General features: G+C 33.1%; 2 protein-coding genes across 2 annotated transcripts; one reads left to right on the forward strand and one right to left on the reverse strand.

Moving 5' to 3' along the window:
• The first annotated feature begins 2,651 nt into the window (after nt 1-2,651).
• LOC129309507 (uncharacterized WD repeat-containing protein C2A9.03-like) lies at nt 2,652-9,236 on the forward strand. The gene is made up of 10 exons (XM_054951104.1): nt 2,652-2,911; nt 3,652-3,790; nt 3,908-4,075; nt 4,208-4,294; nt 5,491-5,625; nt 6,337-6,447; nt 6,905-6,996; nt 7,190-7,295; nt 7,838-7,924; nt 8,518-9,236. Exons 2-10 carry the CDS (start codon nt 3,659-3,661, stop codon nt 8,929-8,931), a joined length of 1,332 nt encoding a protein of 443 aa, XP_054807079.1. The 5' UTR covers nt 2,652-2,911; nt 3,652-3,658; the 3' UTR covers nt 8,932-9,236.
• A 1,018-nt stretch (nt 9,237-10,254) lies between these two features.
• On the reverse strand, nt 10,255-15,366 carry LOC129309589 (eukaryotic translation initiation factor 3 subunit H). Its single transcript, XM_054951213.1, has 12 exons — nt 15,207-15,366; nt 15,033-15,112; nt 14,362-14,478; nt 14,169-14,272; nt 13,684-13,750; nt 12,916-13,049; nt 12,769-12,817; nt 12,039-12,110; nt 11,859-11,960; nt 11,699-11,766; nt 10,710-10,862; nt 10,255-10,546 (listed from the first exon to the last, which is right to left on the reverse strand). The coding sequence occupies exons 1-12, from the start codon at nt 15,214-15,216 to the stop codon at nt 10,489-10,491; spliced, it is 1,014 nt and encodes a 337-aa protein (XP_054807188.1). The 5' UTR covers nt 15,217-15,366; the 3' UTR covers nt 10,255-10,488.
• Between the last annotated feature and the right edge of the window lie 810 nt (nt 15,367-16,176).

The raw sequence follows: 16,176 nt of genomic DNA on the forward strand, positions 1-16,176 counted from the left end.
TTTATATTTATAAAAAAAGTTAGTTAAATCTTAATTTTTTTTACTTTTTTATATTTTTTAATCATATCTTCAAATGAAATAAATATAATATTTAACATATTCAAAACACTCCAGTTAATTACTTAAATGGAATATAATAAAATAAAGATGTAATTATAAAAATAAAAATTTATTTAATATCTATATGTTAAAATAAATAAAGCTTTTACAAAATATCCTTGTTATATTGGCTGCTTCGATCATCAACTTTTTAGGGTCTGTTCCAAGTGGCAGATGGTAGAAGGTGTTGTACTGGGTTTGTAATTTCTCTTATATTCTTTGCTCCTTGAGTTAATATATAGTTTCATTCAATAAAATAAAAAAAATCCTATATTATATATTATAAAGAAAGATTAGATATCCTTAAAAAAGTTCATTGGAGGCGGAGAAGAGAAAAGTGGGGACGGCATGCATCTAGAAGGTGGGGACCACAGAAGTAGTAGTGGGCTAAGTCATGATCCCTGGCAGGCTGGCAAATTGGCAACGGGGGGTACAATTACCAATTTGCCATTCCCACCATATGGGGGGAGAGAGAGAGCATCAACGCGAGGGAAATGGGATTCAGATTCGTTTCATTTTCTTCCATTTCATATTAAAAAAACAAAATTTTATTTTTAAAAATTAAAAAATATTTAATAAAATATTTTACAAAAAAACACATATTAAAAGATACATTTAAATAATATTTAAAAATAATTTTTAAAATATAATTATTTAAAACTTTTAAAAAGTAAATTTAAAAGATATGATATTATTTGATGATATTACCTCAAATTTAATCTCTTATTATTTTTTATTTAAAAAATAGTCAATTCATTAAAAATATAATTATAATTTTAATAATAATGATTAGTCAATTTTTTAACATTATAAATTAAATAATTAATTATGTTAATTTTTAACATTCATAATAAAAATTACAAATTTTTATCATATTTTCTAAAATTACAAATTAAAAAAATATATATAATTAGAGATTAAATTTTTAGCATTATAGATTAAAATTTATGTTATTTAAAATCTTTATTATATTTTTTAAATATTTTAAATATATTACGTTTGCATAATAAAAATTGTAAATCATCATAAATCAATGTTCTTTTTAATAATTATACATTTAAAAATATATTTTACTATCATAAACTAAATATAGAGCCGGTAATTTGGATGGATAAGGCTTATTCGGGTTGAACTTCATTTAAGCTGGCTTATTCGGATCGAGTTTAAAGAATCCTACTCATTCTAAAAAAGCTATATAGTCAAATCGATCCTAATATCTTCGGACTTTGGGTTTATTTGAACTGGCCCGAATACCCAAAATTTTTTAAAAAATATTTTTTTCTTTATTTTTTAATCAATTTTAAGTTTTAAATAATTTATTAAGCATAAAATATTATTTTAACTTGAAAGAAATAAAAAATAATAATTTATTAACTTTGTAGCTAAGTACTTAAGTAGTTCTGTTACTATTTTATTGTATTATATGCAATTTATTATGAATATTTTCTTTACTTGTAAATTAATATCTTATTTATTTAAATATTGCCCTTATCATGGTTATATAAAAATATTTATAAATTTTAATTAAATTAATTATTTTAATTATGATCAAGTTAATCTTAATTCAACTACAATTAAACCACTAATTTAAAATTATTGTCCTAATTAGCTCAAAATTTTTAATGGCTATTAGATAAATTATTTTTTGTTTTTACGAATAAGAAAAAAATAGCCATCATTATATTATATAAAAAAATCATTTAATTAAGGATAAAATATTTTTTTTAAATTTTTTTCTTTAACCTTTTATATTATTTAAGCCCTATATATAAAGGGTATTTACTTTAATTATTCTTAATTTTTAACCAAGTATGACATGGATAATAATTAAATAATTATTTAAAAATATTATTTTCTTTATCATGTTTGTTTAATAGTAGAGTAAGGAATTTGTATATGCTCAAATTTTATTTTTAAAATTATTTTTAATTTAAAATTAATTATTTTATTTTATAAAAAATATAAAATATAATTTTTGGGACACGAAAATGGTGTTAAAATATAAAAATTAATATAAAAATATATTTTAATTATTATTTTGAGATATTTTATTTAATTAAAAATAATAAAAATTAGAAAATATAAATATTTTTATTTTTAAAAATAACTATAATAATACACTCAAATATATAATATTTTAGAATAAAATAATATAAAACTTTTAAATAATTAATATTTATTATATTATTTATATATATTTTAAAATTATATTTTTTTATTCGGGTATTTGGGCCCTATTCGGGTGGCCCGAATAAGCCTGAACAATAAAAAATTATTATTTTTTGAGTTCGGGTCTAATTTTTTGGTTAGGTTTGGTTGTTCCGTCGAGTTTGACTCAAATTATTAACTCTGATTAAATAGCTTTTAATGTATCAAATTAATTTTTTAAAAATATATTTAAATATAAATTTTATTAATAATTAATTTTTATTAAATAAATTTTTAATAAATTGCAAATTAAACGCACACTCGTTGGGTCAATCCGCAGCTCCCACCATCGCGATTCGTAAAGCTATAATAGTGATAGCGTGCCTTACTGCATGACGATCTCAAGCGATCTCAAGTCTGTCTCGCCTTTACCCGATTCACAATAAAGTCGGTTCCTATCTTACCCTCAAATCCCTCAACCTCAATCATCTTCCTCATACTCTCCTTGCTCCTTCACCCGAGACCTCCCAGTCGTTCTCATTATTTGAGAGAGAAACAGAAACCTCCCATCACTGCCCAGGCCCAGGCCTTCTTTCTCACCCTCTTTCGTCTTAACCATCCATCTTTCTCTTCGTCTTCCTCACTACTCACCTTTCCGTCACAGGTAACCTCAGCTAACCTCTGTTTGTTAGTTCCTTTACATGGCATCCTTTCTCCTCCTCCTCCTCTTCTGATAAATTCGCGGGAAAAGGAAATATTTTGGGTAGCCACTTGACAACGCTGTGGCTTTTTTGGTTGCTTTTCATTTTATGCTGTTCTTTTTCCGCCATAGATTTCTCTGTTCTTCTTGTGGAACATGCCCCACTTCGTCCTCGGTTTTGCTCCCTTGATTTTATATCTGATTCGGTAAAAATAAGTTTTTTTGTTGTTGTCCTTCTGAAGAATTGCCCCCATTCCAGTCGCTTCATATACGCTGATTTGGGATTATTTGTAAACTACTAAAATACCCTCTCTTTAGTGAATTGGGAATTTTTAAATTCTGGGTTTTGTTTCTGCTGTGCACATATTTGATTATCCACTTGAAATCTCTCGATTATTCTCTATGGGGCGAAAAGCTGCGCATGATCTTTATTCCTGGAATGGAATTTTTTTACCCTTCGCCAGGGCCTGGAATGAACGTTAGCTTTTGCCCATGCCATGCTCTCTTTTGCTTCCTGCTTCCAGCAATAGTTTTAGAATAATAGTTTTCTGTTTCAAAGCAATTCGTCTCTTGCACGATCGTTCCCATTATCCCTCCCCCCTTTCATGTCAGGGGATCTTTGCTTGGTTCTAGCAAGGCATTCCTATAATTTTAAATTTCTAAACATGAAGCTTTACTAAAGTTAAAGTATTTTCCTGGTGCAGGTATAGCATGTCCTATCATAACCTGTACGAATTTGCTTATATGGCTGGAGCTGATGAAATGGAAGATTTCATTGATGAGATAGAAGATGAAAACTACGGTGAATGTGGCGGAGATATGGGCGTTGATGAATATGAAGTGGTTTGTATTCTTTTCTTTGGTTAGGACTGTATTCTTGCACCATTTCATTTGTTTGTTTTAATAAGAAATCTTGATTGATTGATTGATTTATTTATTGTTGGTGCTCAACTTGAGCAGCTCACAAAGGTAACCGATACATCCGCTGCTCAAGCAAGAAAGGGGAAGGACATTCAAGGTATTCAGTGGGAGAGGTTGAACATAACGAGAGAAAGGTACAGATTGACAAGGCTTGAACAGTACCGAAATTATGAGAATATACCAGCGTCTGGGGAAGCTGTAGACAAGGTCTTACTTTCATAAACTTCTTTCCTCTTTTGCTTTCATTGAGAGTATAATGGATTTTTAGAGGGTGAGGAGGGGTTTACAAAGCATCCTAAGAAGTAAGAAAGATATAATTTTCAAATTCTCTTGTTTCAGGAGTGCAAACAAATGGAGAAGGGTGGAAAATTCTATGAATTCTTCTATAATACAAGATTGGTTAAACCTACTATTCTTCATTTTCAGGTTCGATTATTTTCATGTGTTTCCCCTGGTTATCATGCTATTGCTATCCCTGTATGTTTTCTGAATGGCTTCATGAAAGTTTATGATTATAAGCACATCTTTTATCATTCTGCGTTCAAAAGTCAAAATCGCTTGTGGCTCTCTTCTACATCAATTATGAGGTATAGGCTTGAGTGAGCTAAACGCATGCAACATGGATGACAATATACAATAGCTTTGAATTTGGTTGACCAGTGTTGGGGTTTGTGGTTCTGTCTTTATCTACAACTAGAATATAAGTTTCACACCCCACATATTCTTTTCAAGGAAGTTAAAAGTCAAAGGTGCCCTTAAGGTGCTAAATCTCTACAATGCTTATGCGAGATGCACTAGAAAGATGCATATCTGAGTGAAGTGAGGCTCTAAGTAAGAAAATTTATGCTATGAGCCAAATGTAAATGTAAATTTGGAATAACATTCTAAATATAAATTAACTAGTCAAACATAATAATTGCTGAGCCATAAGATGTCATAATCTTAAAAGCCGCCCTAATCAAGTTACTAATATTACTATTTTAGCATGATAATTATTAATCATAAGTCATAATAATATTAACTACATTCGTAAAGTCATTATTCAAGCCACGTGTCAGATAATAGAGTTGACGGATTAATTTTAAAACCCAGGAAATGCAATTGGATATGGCCCCTTGTGGGTAGCCTTTCTTTGTGTTTGTTTATAAAGTCATAAAATACTAATAGCCTGAATATTTAAAATAAGAATAACTGTCTTACCTCTCTGGCTGTGTTTGGCTTTTGAGATTGAGTTTTATAGTCTAAAAATTTTTGGGTGGTTTATAAGCTAAATCTTCCTTTTTTTCTTCCAAACACACTGGCACTTAAGGTGCTCCCTTGGCAGTGCCTCTCTCATCTGTGAGAGACACTAGCCTTGAATAGCACCTCACCTTCACAACATAGGCACTGATGCAAGCTCCTTTTAAGTACCGTGATTCTTTCATTTTATAACAAATCACTATCATTATTACTTTCCTGTGACCTCCAGATGTTGAATTCAAGTTATTTTGCTTCATATAACTTAAAATAATGTCAATTTTTGCTAATTTGTCATCCAGACAACTGTTTCTATTTATACCATATGTTGTCACAAAAGGTTCACGTGGTTTACCAAGTCTTTTTGGTATTTCATGACTTTGCAGCTGAGGAATTTAGTTTGGGCTACTTCAAAACATGATGTTTATCTTATTTCAAACTACTCTGTCATGCACTGGTCATCGTTAACTGGCCATTTGTCAGAGATCATCAATTTTGCGGGACATGTAGCACCTGCTGAGGTAAGGATGTCTAAGTAACCCTGTTTATCTGTTGAGCAAAGAAGGAAAATACAATAGATTTGTATTTCTTCACGTCTTTTTGGTGGAAGTCTAATCTGATTATTAGCATTTGTCACAATCCCACCGCTTGCTGGGTGGCGAGTTTTATATAATGGTTTCAGCCTCTGGCTGCACTGGGCCATTTGGAGTTTGAAAAAGCTAGGTTGATTGGTGTGAAGTGAGAGTAGTTGCTGAATAACAATATGCTGAACCCAAGAATTATTTAATTGTTATGCTATGCTGTAAGTTGCCAAGTGTGAAAAGTTAGCAAGAACAAAGTTGTAAAAGGAAATTTATATTTTGATTGTAAGAAACTTTTCATCAAATAATCCCGATGTGACTGCTGACAATTAGATGTATCTTTAGGTTCATATATTAGTTTAAACTTAATAGGATATATTAACACTTTGACTAGGCCATTTATACAAGAAAATTATGTATTGAAAAAAAAAGAGAGAGAGAGAATACAAATGTAATTAGTAAAGTGTTAGGACTTGAATTTATTAACTTGGAACTCCAAAATGTTAAAACATGCTGGAATAGGTATTTGGTGCCTTACCGTGTGAGGGGAAGAAAATTTGTGCAGCAAAAGTTCTTTGAACATTTGTGGTTTACTTTAATACACTTGTGCACTCATAATTTATCTACTAAGCCTGTTGCTTTGCCTTGTAGAAACATGCAGGAAGTTTGTTGGAAGGCTTTTCACAAACCCAGATTAGCACGTTGGCTGTCAAGGGAAATTTCCTTGTTGCTGGTGGGTTCCAAGGGGAGCTTACTTGTAAGGTGAGTCCACATGCTTGATAGCTTCAAAACTTGAACTAAAAGATGTGGTTTTGCTCTTAGCTTTTCTAGGGCATTGTTTGCAGTTGATTATTGTTTACAGAGGAGTTTCTCAAAAAGAAAAAGTGGCGTGTCTTCCATTGTACAAAGGTCTTAATTGCACCTGGTGTTGAAGATTTTGTGGATTAAACTTTGATTCATATCTCTGTCTTTTCTCTTATCTATTTTCATGCTCTTCACCTCTATTTTGTTTATGCCCCCTCATTCAATAATGTGTCACTGGCTTCTCCATTGTCTTCATATTGTGGTTGTAATTATTATTATCATTATTTGGGTTGATGGCACATGCCATGCAAATAAACCAATTTATTTTACTGTGCTTGGAGTATTTTCATTTATGTTCTGAGTACTTTCTTGTGGTGGTTTGACGTAAATTTTGATGTCTGTTCGCTTAATGCAGCGTTTGGACGAGAAAGGAGTAAGCTTTTGTACGCGGACCACATATGATGACAATGCAATCACAAATGCAATTGAAATATATGACACTCTGAGGTACTTCTCATGCAAAGCTTTAAATATTGGTTTGTATCTTTACGAAATAAGAAACTGTATTAAGAAGAAAGAGGAGGATAGGGAATCCTTTCTATCTAAAGGGCAAAACTTGATAAAAGATACAGGAAAAAATAGTTAGCGTTTATTTGTCATCAATTCTGGATCAGGTTTTTTGACATGGAAGTTCTTGCAGGGGTGGAACTCATTTCATGGCATCCAATAATGATTGTGGAGTACGAGAGTATGACATGGGAAAGTTTCAGCTATTAAATCACCTCCAGTTCCCTTGGCCAGTGAATGTGAGTTGTTTCTACCCATTGAGCTTTTCTGGTGTGTTTTCTTTTCTTATTCTTTCCTTTCCTGTCTATACATGACATCATATTTCCATGGCCGTTAATTTCATTTTTTTCTTTTATCCTTATATTCTCATGATGCAATTTATTTTAACTTTACATGCTAGACACATCATTGCACTATACATTTCAGCTAATCACCCTAGATCTTCTCCATGTCATCATCAGACATATGCAATCATCTAATTACTCTGATCTTTTGATATTTTATGTCTTCTAGAATTACAAAACATTTAATTCAATAATCTCAAATCCATAACTTGATGTTCTTGTTGCATTTTATTTTAGAGTGTGTTATTAAAAAGTTTTTTAAAAGTTTACACATGGATTAAGTCACACGTTAATTCTTATGGTCGCTTTCAATGTGAATCGAGAATTGATTTTGACAAGACAAATAGTTCAGACTTCAAAGTGTTTGACCCTTCATAGCGAGGGACTTGAATTTCATGTGCACAGCTTTGATGCCTAACTTGATGTTCTTGTTGCAGCACACATCAATCAGCCCAGATTGTAGGCTTATGACTGTTGTTGGGGATAACCTAGATGGATTGCTAGTGGATCCGCAAAATGGCAAGGTATATAGTTCTCTTCATTATGTATTGTCTTAGAATTTACAGAAGAGGCTTTTTAATTTTCCATTCCTTTGCTATCAAATTCTTCAACCTGAAGGTATGTCCTAAATTTTTGTTTTTATGGTGTGGTCATAGATATGCATGTTATGTTAGGCTGTTGATGTTCTCGTTGTGGCTCATTGCAATTCTTTTTTTTTTTTTTTAACTGAATAAATTGCAAAATAGGGGTTTTTGGGAGAGTATTTCCAATTTAAGGACAATTAAACCAGAGTGTTAATATTCATTGACGAGTTGAGTGTCATCAATGTATTGCATGAAATACTCATCGTTGGTTTAATTGCTAGAATCTCTCTTTTCCATGAAGTCATCTTTTTGAATCCTCACAGGAAGGAAGTAAAAAAATAAATAGATAAATAAATAAAATAAACTCTTGTACTACCTCTTCGGTTTGAAGCATGAATTTTCAGAAGATTGGTAGAATCAAGTCCCATTATACGCATATTCTTCTCCGCCAATAAATTTAGTTTGTGTAACTACTGCTGAGAGTGGATAATGCTAACCTCCTCTAACATGTTTTTGACTCGTTTGAACCTTAGACTGTTGCCACTGTGGTTGGTCATCGAGATTACTCTTTCGCATCTGCATGGCACCCTGATGGACAAACCTTTGCTACCGGCAATCAGGATAAGACTTGCAGAGTGTGGGATGTCAGACGCTTGTCATCTCCAATTGCCATTCTCAAGGGTAACCTTGGGGCTGCTCGATCTATTCGCTTTTCTTCGGATGGCCAATTTATGGTGGTTGCTGAACCTGCTGATTTTGTGCATGTGTATAGCACGAAGGCTGATTACAAAAAGCGTCAAGAGATTGATTTCTTTGGGGAAATTTCTGGGGTCTCTCTCAGTCCAGATGATGAGTGTATGTACATTGGAATCTGGGACCGTACTTATGCCAGCTTGCTTCAGTATAATAGGAGGCATTCGTATGGGTACCTTGATTCCTACTTGTGAGCATGATTCATCTGAAGGATTATCAACATCGTTAATGTTGGATTCATGGAGCACTCCTTTAAATCTTATCATTTCTGGAGGCAACATCACGAGATATTTTTGGTTTACAGGAGGTCACACTTGTATAGTTCATTAGCGATAGTTACAGGCATCAAACCTGTGTTTTTCTGTTGATGTGAATGCCACCGGCAGGAATTGGGAGCTGCTATGTTTAAGTGATGCTCATAGTCTTTCATTAATAACTGCTTTCTTTATTACTTAATGAAAATAATTGCTCTCTCTCGGGGGGCAAACAGTTTAGTTAACGTGCCGTTGGACCTATCTATGTCGGTATTGTAACTAATGCTGATACATTTTGATTTTTTTAGGAGACGTATCTAAAAATATTGAAATGTTATTAATTAAAATTGATGAAGCATTGGAGTATCCTTAAAGGCAATTTTCTAAGAAACTAAGTTGTCATTTTATTTTGCCAACAATTAGATTTTGTTTTAATCATTTTATTTCTACTATCTTTATCATTTGCTTTTAAAATAAGTTATTTTTTCTACAAGGAGGCAGTGGAGGATGAAAGAGATTAGTTTGGTTTATCTATTTTGATGTAAATTCCTTGAAGTTATGATTGCATTATCAGGAAAATAAATAAATATTTCATGATTTCAGGTGGCAAATTAGTTTGTAAATTCTTTTATTTCGTTTTATGTATTCTCTATATAATATGGAAAAATTAACATTGAAAACAAAAGGATTGGATTTTCTTAAGAAAAAAAGTATACGATATAATTAAAAAGAAATATTAGTTTATATTAGGATAGTGAGGTTTTAGCGACAATGAGATAAAGAAAAGTAAACACGTAGAAAAGGAAATATAAATTTGTGCTACTGATGAAATTTAAATTTCAAATAGCAGTTTAAAAATATTTATACTTTAAATTTAAAGAATCTGTTAATTAAAAAAGATTAAAAATTACTGTACTATAATAAATTTCCACCACCCTTTTTTTCTGGGCTAGATTCATGATTAGAACATAGAAAAAGAAAAGAAACCAACACCATGTAGCTCGTCACTATGATCATAAGAGTGGTATATAGAATTATGGTATCATCATCTAACATAGCCTGAGTAACCCAGTTAACGTATTTATAAACTTATCTAGAAGTATGATCAAAGATTGCAGTCCAACTATGAAGATTCCGTTCGTCAGCCTGAGTTATTCAACAAATTGAATTTAAGGAGCAGAGTTTTTGGGCTGAGACTAAGAATACATATTTTTTTTCAAACGACCACTAGAATAGGCAATTAATCATTGAGCAATCTGAAAATTTTGTAGTGAACCGAGTACATATATTCACATCCAAAAAACCTGAAGAACCACCGTTAAATGTTTTGACCAATATTTTGATTATACATTTGAGGTGTTCAGAAAATAAATAAAACTCTGGAGTATTACATCGTCTTGAGCAAAATAAAACATTCAATCGAAGACACAAAATTCTCCATCCTCTGACTGGAAATCAATTGGTGAATATCGGAACAGTTTCACACAATTGGCCTTATCAATCTTCATTAAGAGCCTTCATCAAATAGAGTCTGTTGAAGCTCTGCCCTGATACCCTGCGAAACAAGCAACCAGAAATGTAACTACGAAACCCTCAGGATATGGCCATGAAAAAAGGCCAATGGATCCAAGTGCAAATTGGAGATCCAGGCCTTGCTTTTCAGATGATAAAACGAAAAACCATGTCTGCATCGAAATTCTATAAATCTTATGACATACCCATTAATTTGGTTGCAATAGTTGGCAATTTGATTTGTTATGAGAAAGCTGTCCAATCGCGATGGCTCAGGGATTGGCTTGAAAATGGGATTTGACGGATCTTCCTCAGGCAATGGGTCCTCTCCAGCAGCTTTACGTGCCATGTTTTCCGCCCTATAATCACAAACCAAAACAAGAGCTACAGTACCTTATTTGCAAGATGAAACCAAGTCCGCAGCACCAATGACATATAGCATTCATTTCCACTAGTCTAATAAAGCAGATTTTGCAACCACTTAAGACACTGGATTAACTCGCCAGGGTACTTTCAAGTGTTCGAAGATAAAGCCATGCTACCCACAACAAGGAATCTTGCCACTCAACTGCCAGTCTTCTGATTCCTCATTGATTTTTCTACACATACTTGAAGAAGAATTCTAGTCCGCGCACTACATATATTTTTTGGCCAGAACACCCCTAATTTTACTTCAGTTGAAGCCATCACTGCTTGAGTCAAAATTTTGTTACCACAAATTCTCCTTGGTATACTCCACTCATTAGTGGGTGTAACAAACTAATATTCCATTAACATGTAGCATGACTTCACAGAACTTGCAGAAAATGTGTCAAACATATCCCCTCATGCCTCAATAACCCTTCAAATGAACTAATATTAGTCGCATCAAAATGCTCCCAGGTTACTAAAGCCAAACCAGAAGCAGAAATCTTCAATCTCACTTCCATTTCCATTCAGTGAACCAAATATGTCAAATTTACACCCTGTTAGTACATCTTAATCCTCAATCTCAACTAAACGATACTAAACTGTTACACCAATTGTTGCCCCTTTTACTGATTGATTGATGATTGATAAAACATACACCAATTGTTATTAAATATGCATTTTTAGTCCAAGGCATTGTATATCAAATGAGGCCACATAAACCCAATAACATGTCAAACAATTATTTAAAGCCAATGGTTTAAGCACCAATTGACCTAGAGAATACCTTCTTTTCTGAAGCCAAGCTTGCTGCTGGGCCTGCTGGCGTGACAAGCTCCGGTAGTAAAATTGAAACTAAAATTTAAGAAACCTCAGTCAAATACATTTCTAAAAGAAAAAACAAAGAGTAAATTACTTCATGAAAATTCTAGGGAAATCATGTCAACCTTCTGCTGTTCTATTGACAAATCATCCATGCATTCGATCAAAAACTCCATATTCCTCTCCATTAATGAACTAGTTGACAATTGGAGACGATCATAATCACACTACAATGGCACAACAGATCAGAATATCACTTAAATTTCAAGGGACTAAAACAATCCATGTCACAGATCCTAGTTTACCTGGGTTACTGGTGTATCAGGTTCCAGCTCAGTCATAAAGGCACTGATAAGGGCAGAATTTGAAACTTTGATCTGATGAGAGATGCGATAAGGATGTAACAGAACCAACAAATTCAGAATATTAAGAAACTAAATCATGCATTTTCATTACCTAAACAAAATACGTACTGCACAAAATTTTGTCCTGATGCCAGGCACATTAAAAAGATCATACTAAATTGTGAAGTTAGCAAAACGACTTGATGTGGTCAATCATTTATCTATACCCCATTTTGAATTGAACACCATGCTCCTGGTTATTTATCCTCAAGGGCTTAACCTATGGGTCCTTATTTGCAAAATTTCCTTTCATTTAGGAAGTTTTATTTAGTCAATATTCAAAACAACCACTGTCATGGTTCAACCACAGTTGGACCAATAAAACATAAATGAACACCCTCAGGCTCAACTGAGGATCCAATATTCAGAACACTGATATTTTGCTAGCAGTTTGTATATCTCTTACCTTAAGGTTTAAAAGGACCAATCATCTAAAGGACATCTTTCCCCTTTTACTATATTGCATCCACTATAAATGAAATGCAGCAACATATGACATGCAAATGAAGATGCAGAAAGCGCCAAAGAGTTAGAAGAAACAACTTCTTTTATTAAAGTATTACATTTCTAATGCAAGAAATGCATAATACAAATAATTTAAAGGTAGAACAACAGAATTTGGAAAGCTTACAGGTATTTCCTCGAAGATATCTACCCATGATAGGTTTTTCTCCCTCAGTCTACTCCACAAAATGACAAATAAGAATCATTTTTTTAATACAAAGGAATCAAATTTCTCAATTTCAGGTTGAATGACATCTAAAAGGAAAATTCATACTTCTCCCCGGTAATATTATTGCTGCGATAGAGTTCCATGAATGAGTCAGAGAGCTTCAAGGCCTTCAGAGCTAGGACACCTTGATCAGACCTTGATGGATCATATATTATGCAAACACAGCGTCTTATGTTCTCCTGGAAAGAATTAGAAAACATGAAAATGATGAGACTGTTAAAAAAGTGTCTGCACAATAAACCGTGACATGGAAACATGAGCTTCCAAATTCAAAGATGAGAAATCATCCACAAGTTTTGGAGCTTAAATTCAGGAATGTAATACATATTCCATCCTCGGCCAAAGGTACCAGAAATTAGCGCAGCTTGTTGGACGAAATATTTCCTTTACTACTGTAAAATTTTCTTTGAAACTGTTGATTGAGATTGTTATGCGTGCAATATTTGCTATAGCCAATGTACCTACTTTATTGTCTTGAAGCAGCAACAAGTGCTAGCTAGAAAACAAAGGCGAGCCTGAGGAAGGTAAGCATTGAGGGGGATGAAAACTGGGGCTGTCAGCCAAATAACAAGGCTTTTATGCTGCAGTCAGGATGTTGGTTTCCTTTCCCTTAAAAACTTCAGCTAAGTATATTTATCCACCTGTCATAATTGCCTCCCATTGATTAACTTTATTTGAAAATGAGTTTCATTTTTTGGACGGACATTAAAAAGGATTTCTTCATATTATTTACATTCGATAGCATAAATATCAATTTGTACAAAATACCACATCTAAATTAAAAGTACGAAGGAAAGAGTTTTTAGCCATTACCTGGTAATTCATGAAAGTTTCAATTAGCTCCACAGTCTGAAAGGAACCTAGCAATGTAGACTGATACCTAGAAATTTTCCATGAATTGTCCCATGCACAGTCAAAGATATTAAATTTACATAGAGCGGACCAAAGTTACAATATTTTACAATATTTGAACACATTTAAAAACCTGTTGGTGCATCGGGAAAAAAAGAACTAATTGCAACCCACAGTACTGGTAACTTATAACTTATGCCCCAATAACATGCATACATACACTTAAGAGGCTGCTCAAAAGGATAACAGTAATTTACTTCTTTGCCCACAAATTTAAAAAGTCGGAGTTCACACTGAGCAATTTTTTTTTTTTTTAATTATCACAACAGTCTTAATACAAAAGAAATCAAGAGAGACTAGGAAGAAGTTTGTAACTTAATATACAGGCCATCCCCTTCTTCCCCCATCGTGTGCAAACTATAAAGTCTTAAAATCATCAAACGTACCATCCAACAGTATTATTGTCAACATTAACCTCCCTCAAGCATCTCATCATTTCGAGCTGGTAATTAGCACCATCGGCCTCAATTTCCTCATCCTCTTCCCTTATCTGTAATTTTTAGCAACAAAAATGCTAGTAACTGCAGCAGGGAAAGGATAACAGTATAAGAGAAGGAAGAAAAGGGAGTTATACAATACCGGAAAGGGGAAACAGTTAGTAACTTCAAGAACACTGCCAACATCAAGCCCAAGAAGTTGTCCAGTGACCAGTGTAGGGGAATGATCCTTGCAATGTTTAATTATCTTCAAGATAACCTGTTCCATAGAAATTCAATTGACGGGGGAAAAAACTTATGAAGCCACAGCAGTCAGTGTATCAACATTATGAAGAAACAGCTTGAATACTCTCTTACAATTCGAAAAACAAACTAAAGAAACGTTGCAAACTTACATCCCATATATTTCAACATAAAACACTAGAAAATTAAAGAATAAAATGAGAAATATAGTTCAGGCATGATATAATAGATGCACCATGAACACAAACTACAATGTTGAAAAGTTTCCATAAACAACACAAAATCCTTCGTTTTTAGAAAACAAAGGGCTGATAAACATGCACATGCGAACAAATTATATGCTTTCCTAAAATTTCCAACATCTTGAGGCAAAAACAAATTAAGAAAGACAGTTACGACTAGTAGTATCCTTCACAACCACGTAAAAGGACGTTTTATATTGCTTTATAAATATTTTTTTTTCCTTTTCTTCCATGCATATTCTGAGAGAACTGTGCCTTTTACATCATCCTCAGCAATTAAACTGCAGGGAACAATTCGATTCAGAAGAGAACAAAAAAAAAAAAGTACCAATCCTTCCATCTGGATCACTCGAAGAGGGGGTACAGCCTCCTCAGTTGCCGCCACTTGCAGGAAGGACTTAGCCATAGCTGCACAGTACAAGACACCATTGAAGACGACTTAATGACAGTATTAGTGTGCTCGTGTGCATAGCAAAAGAAAAAAACGTCGTTTGGAGCGTACTGTTAGCCATGTTTGGAATGTCCCCGTACACTCTCCAAGCAGAGGGGAAGCTGCGGTATGAGCCCTAGTACAGAAGAAACCCTAGACCGGAGAGATGGCAGCCGCGGAGAGAGAGAAACTCAGTGGTTTCCCTGAAAAATTGGACTGAGACAGAAGCCGCGCCCAGTATGATATGTGGCAAGGCGAAGCCCGTCTGGCCCACCTTTAATGAGCCCAGATCAATATCATTTAAAAAAAACAGTTGTTTATAAAAATTAAAAAACAATTATAAAATTCTGCCAAGAAAACCAATTACAAAATTTATATATTTTAACAAAAAATAATAAATTTATGGAAGTCCTAGTATGTGCATTGTATAAACAGTGAAGCCTTTTTACCCATATAATCATGTTCGATCTATTTTTCACACATTTTTTAAGTTTCATACTAGTTTAATTTTATTTCTCCAACATATCTCTGCATTATCCGATTGGATTTAAATGTTAAAAGTGGTATGATATCTAAGAAATTTTTAAGCAATTATCTTTTATGTACGTATCATGTATTGCACGAAAAATAATATCTAGCTATATTTTATTTTTATTAAAAAATAAGTGTTATTTTTCCAAAAAATAAAAGAAACAACCATCACATGTTCTCACGGTTATCTAAATTTCAAATGTAAGGATTTCATATTTTCATATGATTTTTTTTTCACCTCGGATTTCATATAACTTTAAATTTAAACTTTCAGAAGGCATCGATTCCAATGTCAATCACCCATACATGGTAAACGTCATGAACAAAATATCAAAACACAAATTTTTTTGCCCAAATATACCAAATACAATTTAATTCACGACGTTGCATGTGTGTGTGTGTGTGTATCTCCAAGTTACCTCCCTCCTATGTGACAACCATTCCATAGCGGTTTTCATACGATCCCCCATCAGCCACGTCGAAGTTCTATTGGAATGTTAAAAAGCGATAA

The sequence above is a fragment of the Prosopis cineraria genome, unplaced genomic scaffold, assembly GCF_029017545.1.
Source record: "Prosopis cineraria cultivar Desert tree isolate PC_DT_omini unplaced genomic scaffold, ASM2901754v1 PC4, whole genome shotgun sequence".
Lineage (NCBI taxonomy): Eukaryota > Viridiplantae > Streptophyta > Magnoliopsida > Fabales > Fabaceae > Prosopis > Prosopis cineraria.

Coding starts and splice junctions, on each gene's coding strand:
- LOC129309507 (XM_054951104.1), top strand. CDS start 3,659: ATGTCCTATCATAACCTGTACGAATTTGCTTATATGGCTGGAGCTGAT. Junction 4,076..4,207: donor CTGGGGAAGCTGTAGACAAG/GTCTTACTTTCA, acceptor CTCTTGTTTCAG/GAGTGCAAACAAATGGAGAA. Junction 6,448..6,904: donor AAGGGGAGCTTACTTGTAAG/GTGAGTCCACAT, acceptor CGCTTAATGCAG/CGTTTGGACGAGAAAGGAGT.
- LOC129309589 (XM_054951213.1), bottom strand. Junction 14,479..15,032: donor TGATCCAGATGGAAGGATTG/GTACTTTTTTTT, acceptor TCTATGGAACAG/GTTATCTTGAAGATAATTAA. Junction 13,050..13,683: donor AAACTTTCATGAATTACCAG/GTAATGGCTAAA, acceptor AATTCTTTCCAG/GAGAACATAAGACGCTGTGT.